The sequence below is a fragment of the Corvus brachyrhynchos genome, unplaced genomic scaffold (assembly GCF_000691975.1).
Source record: "Corvus brachyrhynchos isolate BGI_N302 unplaced genomic scaffold, ASM69197v1 scaffold148, whole genome shotgun sequence".
Classification (NCBI taxonomy): domain Eukaryota; kingdom Metazoa; phylum Chordata; class Aves; order Passeriformes; family Corvidae; genus Corvus; species Corvus brachyrhynchos.
In genome coordinates, this window is record NW_008239785.1 from 753,759 (window position 1) to 761,860 (window position 8,102).

General features: G+C 42.5%; 1 protein-coding gene across 1 annotated transcript in view; it reads right to left on the reverse strand.

The window, feature by feature from the left end:
- The window catches only part of TBCD (tubulin folding cofactor D), a 114,936-nt gene that overhangs the window by 12,344 nt on the left and 94,490 nt on the right, over nucleotides 1-8,102 (reverse strand). Inside the window, exons 32-34 of the mRNA XM_008640610.2 lie at nucleotides 7,317-7,475; nucleotides 6,394-6,532; nucleotides 465-586 (exon numbers count right to left, since the gene is read on the reverse strand). Of these exons, the coding sequence (XP_008638832.1) occupies nucleotides 465-586; nucleotides 6,394-6,532; nucleotides 7,317-7,475 (420 nt within the window). The remainder of the gene's footprint in view (nucleotides 1-464; nucleotides 587-6,393; nucleotides 6,533-7,316; nucleotides 7,476-8,102) is intronic.

Below are 8,102 nucleotides of genomic sequence, written 5' to 3' on the forward strand. Positions count from 1 at the left end.
ATACAATAGTGATAGAACAAGGGGGAATGGTTTCAAACTGAAAAAGAATAGGGTTAGATGGGATATTGGGAAGAAATTCTTCCCTATGATGGTGGGGAGGCCCTGGCACAGGGTGCCCAGAGAAGCTGTGGCTGCCCCATCCCTGGAAGTGTCAAAGGCCAGGATGGGGCTTGGACCAACCTTAGCAGAAGGTGTCCCTGCCCATGACAGGGGACTGGAATGGGATGAGCTTTGAGTCCCCTGTAACCCAAACCATTCTATGATCTTAAAACCTGAATACACAAAATATTATGCCATCACTCCTTGGTTATACATTTTACCACAAGTCCTGCTGTACCAAACAGCTCTATTAAAGCAAATCCATGTGCCTTGGGCACTTCCCATCTAGGCAGATTTCAGCACATGTGCCACACATTTGACTTCCAGAAGCTGTTAAAGGGAAAAAAGTCAAGGAAGTCCATTACCGGTCATTCCGCAGGTTGTCCTCAAAGACCTTCAGCAGCGTCTCACAAAAACTCTCCAAAGCACTGGGATCACTCTGGATTTTCTTCATGTAGTCAAACAGGCTCTGGGCAGAGTATCTGAGCTGCAACAGAAGGAACATCCAGTGAAGGACAAGGAAAAACCTCCTGCCACACACAAACACGGGCTACAGACTGCCTTGTCCCCCCTCAGCTGAGGAGCACAGCAGCACTGGGAACACTCATCCAACAGCAGCCACGGGCATAAATCAGTAACAATACCCAGCAGGACCATGGCTCTTCTACCTTCACTAACCCATTTTCAAGGCAAGTTGGGTTGTTTTTCTTTTTTCCTTTTTAAGTTTGCCACTGCAGGACAAAAGACCACATTAAAGGTTCATTGCTTTCTTTCTCTCAAAATAAAACATCCTCAAACCGCTATGATCACCCTGCTTCACCTCAAATATTAATACTGTTATGACTCTGAAGGTGAAAGAGGACACCAGCACTTCACCAAGTATTTATTAAACAGCTGATGGAACTGAAACATGCAGAAAAGCTCTTGGGCCACACAAACCACCAGCAAAGTCAGGTTAAAAATTACACACAGCTCAGAAAGAAATAATGACTGCTGGTTTAACTGCATTAAGCTAATGAGCCAGCTTAGCAAGATGGCAGAGGAGGGGTCAGTGCTGCTGCTCAAGGCTCAGCTGGACACAGTCCATGGGGTCACACAGGCCATGAACCATCACAGGCTGCAGCATCACTCAACAGCTCCCCACACTTTAGATGGGATATTGGGAAGAATTCGTTCCCTGGGAGGGTGGGGAGGCCCTGGCACAGGGTGCCCAGAGCAGCTGTGGCTGCCCCATCCCTGGAAGTGTCCAAGGCCAGGCTGGATGGGGCTTGGAGCAACCTGGGATAGTGGAAGGTGTCCCTGCCTGTGGCAGGGGGTGGAATAGGATGAGTTTTAAGGTCCCTTCCAGCCCAAACCACTCCCTGATTCCATAATCCTCAGGAGCCACTGTGCTTGCCAGGCCAGCTGCTCCCACACGGACCTGCCATGTGATAGGGGAGCAGGCTCAGCTTCTGTGGGATTCCCCTTTCCTCAGAGGTCTGACCATTTCATCAAGGAAAGAAAATAAAATATTGGATGAGTATGAGAAACGTCACAAGTGTTTTCCCAAAAGCAAATGAGAAGAATCTCTATTTAAACATTTTATCTAACAAACTGGTATCAGTAACATCTATGGGTGCATCAGTACACAAGAACAACAAACATTTTAGCCTTGGCTCAAAACTCTCAACTATTTTTCTGAAGCTTCAGCCTGCAAACAGCACAGCCCAGCAATCCTGGGAAGCAGCACAATCTGCAACCTTAACACTTTGTTCTGTACTGAAACATCCCGGGCAATGCAGGAACAGAAATATTTCTTTAAAAAGGTCAAGCAATTTGGAGAAATTACTCGTTTATTCTGAGTTTCAAAATGACAGCCAAATCTCAGTAAAATCTGTACAAGGCAGCTACACTGAACTGAACCCAATGTGGTTCTTTCAAACTCCAAAAGCAGCACTGGTGTGTGTCCCAGTGTGCCCAGTATAAACTGGGTCCTGCCACTGAAAGGTCTTCACAGGATATACAATTGTAAGAGAGATTTCCTGAAAATTTAAAACCTGCTTAATTATTATATTCTACCCTTTGAAACAATCTGTGCATTTAAGACTATTATAAATAAAGAAGAAATATTTTGTAGTAACACCTTCCACAAGCAGAGATCAACAACAAGCAGAAGAAATCCCATCTCAGGAAAAAATCTTAGGTGGTGTCATTTTCTCTCCTATTTCTTTTGTCCCTTAAACTACACCTCACAGATCTCACACCATTTTCTTTTTTGAAGGAAGATGAATGACTCAGTGCTTTCCCTGCAGATCCAAATGACTTGAAAAGGCAAGAAAGGGCATGAAAGAAAAGGGCAACGAGCACAGCTCCAGATGGGGTGCTCCAGAGCTGTGCCAAACCAAGGCAGAGCAGCAGGATACCAGAAACACTGGAGAATGAGGACAGCAAGCGATTAAACAATACAAAAGTACAGGTGTGGATAATCCATCATGTAACTGCTTGGGAGACTGAAAAATGGGGCATTTTCCAAAGAGTGAGCATAGAGCATAGGAACTGTACTGGAAGAAATTCCAGCATAACAAGGGAACATGACATGAACAGGTTAAATCCCCATTTCCTCCTCAGGTGAACTCCTTTTGTCCCAGCCTCGGTATCTGAGCTATAATCTTAACTGCTCCTGAGTATTTGCAGAGAAGAATATTTCCAAACGTCTTCTCCATCTATGCAGAACACAAATTCACACTACATCAAACGCGCGACATTTACCTTTCCCTGGGGTTCCACAAGGACTGGGAAAGGAAATTAGGAGGTTAATGGGCTGGAACTGGGACAACTTGGGATACAAATTGAAGAGGAGGCCTGAGAATGACCTTGTTCTTATGAAACAGCAAAACCAGGGTTTGCCAAGGCGTGACTCTCCCACACTGAAGCCAAGAGCAGATCCTGCAGCGACACGGGAACAGCGCTCCAAGGCACCGTTCACCTGAGGACAGAATTCAAGTCCTGAAGATTGAACCTCCTGAACCAGGGGACAAGGACAAGGAAATGCAGCTCCAGTAAGCAGAGGTGCACTTGCAGCTCTGGGCAGGCACCTGGCGTGGTGTCTACACAAATCTTCACGAAACCATTCCCAGTCAGCTTGCTGCAAAACAGAGGCAGAGTACTTCTAAAACCAGTTTTGAGGCAGCAGGTGGGACTGATATGGTCAAACAGAATTAGCTTAGGCATCCAGTTTGTAACAGAGCACGTTACATCCAAAATCTCAGCTACTCATCAGTGATTAAGATGCCTGATGCACATCCATGGGCTCTGGTTTGTACTTTGCAGCAGTGATACTTTACACGAAGTAGGAATATCATAAGTCACACTATTTTTTTCTTTAAGAAAAGAATGCCTGGGATTATTCTCAAATGTATTTTGCTCAAGAGCTGTCAACCAAGAAAACAGGATTTTGGGCCTGTTTCTTCCATCAAATATGCATTGATTTGCATACAATTTGTCTCAGTAACCAGATGTTTTAGAATATCATCTACTAACATCCCAATATTTTTATTTGTGAGATTTAACCCAGTAACACAGCTCTGGCATTGCCTGGGAGGAAGTTTGAGGGTTCAGAATATGTTGTTCCTCTTTTTTTTTTTTAAAGGCTTTACTTACAATTTCTATACCATTTTAAAATGCAATTTTCACTCTTTAGGGGGGAAGGGGAATCACAGGACATTCTGTGCTTCAACAAAATTTTGAATGTAATGTAGTTCAACAATAATGAAATTATATCAAAATTATATCCTGACCCCTGCAACTGCAGGGTTTGTGCACTGGAGAAAGAGCAGCATTGTGCAGTCCTGATCTCCACAGACTGAGGGGTTTTATGCAGCCATCAGAAATATGCATCACTGTGGGCCAGATGTATAATTAGAAGATTCTTTTACACAGAGAAAGTGCCCTTTGAACCATGACGATGGAGCAGAGTGCCAAATCCCACAGGGAATGACATCTTCTGTTTTTCCAGATTACTTCCAATGCTTGAGCTACAATTCTTCCAGCAGCCCCACTGCCACCAAAACACTTCAGAGACCCCACACGGCTCGTTCCAGAAAATCTCTTTAAAAAGCCAAACAAAGAACTACTCTTGCTAAATATACTGCAGAGCAATTTTAGCTGCAGCAAAACAGCCACTGACCATGGAATTACAACAGAGCCTTTCTCCTGTTCATTCCCTGAGATGACTACAAGACAAACTGACATTTGAACTCAGATTATCTCGCAGTATATACAAGAATCTTCTTTCTAACTTCCATGTATGTACGTGCCCAGATATTTCTTAAATGAGAGAAGGAAGTCACAAAAGCACACACACCACTGCAAGAACATACATTCAAAATAATCCTTTTCCTCCATCCAAGACTTTAAAAAGCTGCTTCTTTCATATGGATTTAATAGGAATGTTCTTAAAATTTTCTATTAATGTTTTAAACCTGTCTGTGGATATTCAGCAAAGAATGCTACAGGCTTTGACAGAGTAGTTGGAACACGAGACATTGCAAGATACATCAATTCTAATTTCTGTATCACATTTTAGATATTAAATGTAATTCACCATACACATATACTCCCAAGTGTAAGTACCCTCCCTTGCCTTTCCAGCTGACTCAAAAGAGAATTAGGTCATCTTCTTTCCAAAGCCCTTGAGACTATTTTAGCCAGAACAAGCCTTTAGTGTTAAAGAGAACTGGAGGGTCACAGAGAAGTTAACATTTCACAGTCACAGTTTGAAAACAGTGCAGAAGGTTTCCCTTAACACACTGGCAGATGGTAACAAGGGAAGGGAGCTACACGTAACTGAACTGCTCCCACTTTTCATAACTAAATGCAACCAGGACTTTAAAAAAAAATATAAAATTAAATATTGAATAAGGATTTTCCTCTGACCCCAGCTAGCAGCCAGAGTGTCTGTTTCTCCAAAACCTTCCTCCTTTTTATACTTGGATAAATAACTTCGGTTTTGGTGGAGCCTCCTATAATTAACTGAAAGCTGAATTTCATGTGCATGTTTGCTATTAAGGAAATCTGTTAAGAGTTACATTGTCTATCCGATAATTACCGTCACAAACCAACACACACATGTTTTCAAAGTTTTAAAATAGCCGTTGCTATGTAATTAGTTGCCATTTTAGAAACATTAAAATGCTCAGAATTGGTTTAAATACAAGAGACTGACCAGACACTGAGTATTCTGCTCCATCAGACCCAAAGGCTCACAGACGTCTCTTGATCCCAAGAGCAGAACCCACAGCACCAGCAAAAAAAAAAAAAAATCACTTGGGCAAGTTGTGACTGACAAGTGGAAGCCATGGGAGACAAGCTCCAGGTGATTTTCACTCTTCCTGTGACCCAGCAGGAGCTGTTCCCCCTCCACGAAAACTCTGTTTCTCAACTCTTTTCACTTTTCTACTGCTTTTCTTAATTTGAGATGGAAATCTTAATTAGAAACACTCTTAACCACTGTTGGGTTGCTGACTCACAGCATCCTCCTCCTCCTCCTCCTGTTACAGGACCACTGGGATTTAAAGACTTAACTGACAGTCTAAAATATTCTGTTACTGGTTTGATATTTCTCTGCGGTGTCATATTGAACCATGTCCTTACCCCAACAGTTGTTTTCTTGTATTTTACATCTTTGGCCACAACAAATCAAAAAGTGTTGTAAACCAAATATCTGGAAACCAAGAATTCTAAAACTACCTATGCAAGTTGGTAGTAATATAAGGACAGAAGGATACACTAAAATGATAAGAAAGTAGGGAAAAATGTGGCAGCAGAGCAGACTGCCAAAGCCAGCGATACAGAGGTTGTTCATGCCAGAAGAACGAAATAACGATTGCAAAGCTGAGAGGATTGAGACAGACATTTGAATGGTATTTCTTTGTAATGGAACTTCTGACATCTCACTGGTATTTTAGTAGAAAGTCTATCAAAAATACTGAAAACAAAAAGCCTGTGTATACTGTTAACACCTATTGACAACTAACACCTTGCAGCAGGTGACAAATGAATTGGCTTTCAACCCCTTGTGAGAAGAGCAATCCCCTTGCCCTGAGCTGAGGTGCTCTGCTGCTGATCCCAGCTGGGAGGGTCACCACAGGGCTGGGAGCTGTGGGCTGGAACTCTCAGGTTCTGCCAGGCCAGCAAAGGAGAAACAAAGCGCCCTCACTCCTTGTTCCCTGCACGCTCAGCAAGTCAAGACAATTATACTTTTAAAATGAAAACCAAGAAGCCCATCAGACTTCAAAGCACAACTGGTGCTCTCACCGTGGTCTCTGTCAGTCCCCCCACAGACACAGAGAGCCCCAGCAGCACGTAGTACTGGTAGGCTGGCAAGCCCAGGAGCTGCGTAATCCGAGGGAAAGCTTCCGACGCCGCGTTCCAGTTCAGTGTCTCCTTCTCTGACCTGAAAGGGGAAGGTAAAGAATCATCTTGCATGGGTGCACTGCTTTTCTTCTCCCCACACTGCTCCTCCAAAACAGTGAGGGTGGTCTCTGAATTACCTAAATATCAAATTAAACATTGGTGTTTGAGCATATGGGGCAAGTACAAATCAAAGCTTCAGGCACTGCCAGTAAAGTGAAGGAATCTTCAAATCCTTGTGCTGATCCAGGTAAGATTTGAACTGCAGTTTCCTTTTCCCAGACACTTTTGCCTACATTCAGGAAACAAGTTTCTTTCTGGAGTTTCATTCTGTGTTCTCTCCCACCACCAGCTACTCAACAACTGATGCAAAGACAGAGTTAGCCCAGGAAACACCCCAGCACTGATGATCAGCAGCCTTGCAGACAGAGCACTTGGAGTCACAGCAGGCTGAGGTTCTCCCAAACACGAGCTGGATGTTCCTCACTGCCATCAGGTATCATAATCACCATTCAGGAATGAGTTGCTCTCACTCTTGCTTTAACTAGAAAGTCCATCTTGGAAAACTACTGCAACTCGAGCTTGGTTAAAACAATTTGTTAAAAACTATCATTATGATCAAGCAGTGTTTTCCAGGTGAGGAAAAAATGTGTTCATGCACATTCATAGGACAATTCAATAAAATCCTGACAAACAGCACCAAATATTCCTCCATACATATATTGGGCATTTGGGTGCAAAAATTACATCAGGTTGCTTGGTTTAGGTGTAACTGTGTGCATTTATCTTTTACTTTCATTGGTTCAGGATATTTTTCAATACCTTACCTTGGAAATATCCTCTCTAGCTCTTCTCGATGAGGGATGTGTGGAACTGGAGGATGGTCAAAATGCAGAAGAGTAAGGAACACAGATCCTGCATGAGCTCGAAATTTATCTATTTTTTCAGCTGACTGTTGAGCCAGCCAGCACATAATCTGCTTGCAGCTATAGAGAAGAAAACAATTAATCAGAAAATTTAAGCAGTAGAATGTGTATTTAGATTTAAATTGTTTCAGTTAAATAAATAAGAATGATCCTGCTAGGAAAGTGTTCTGGTTTAACTCTTCAGAATGAACATAAAAGTGATTTAAGACATCCACATGTTGACAGAATCTTGAGGCTTTATCTTCCACAGATCATTTAATCAAAAACCAGCATGACAATAATGTTACTGAGTATTTTATCCACCTTTTACACATATTGCCTCACCTTTTGTCCAAAAAGATAATGAAGTGCTTATGGCTTGGCTGAACTGTTACATTTCAGATGGAAATAGAGCAGGAACTTTGAGAAAAGCACATTTTGAAGTGGAAAACTGCATAGGTAGCAGAGGACAAGGTCTCTCCTATATCTCATACATCCCAAATAAATCACTTCCTCGATTCTGGCTAGTTTTTAACAATATCCTATTTTGCTTATGTTCATAACTAAACTCTCAGCTACAGTACTGTGTCCCACAAGGCCCTTTACCCCTTCAGAAAGGGCCACTAATGACAGTAAAACCAGCTAAAATTCCTGCAGTTACACCAAGGCCCAGAATATTTAGAAAACAGAATCCAGCTGGCAGGAATG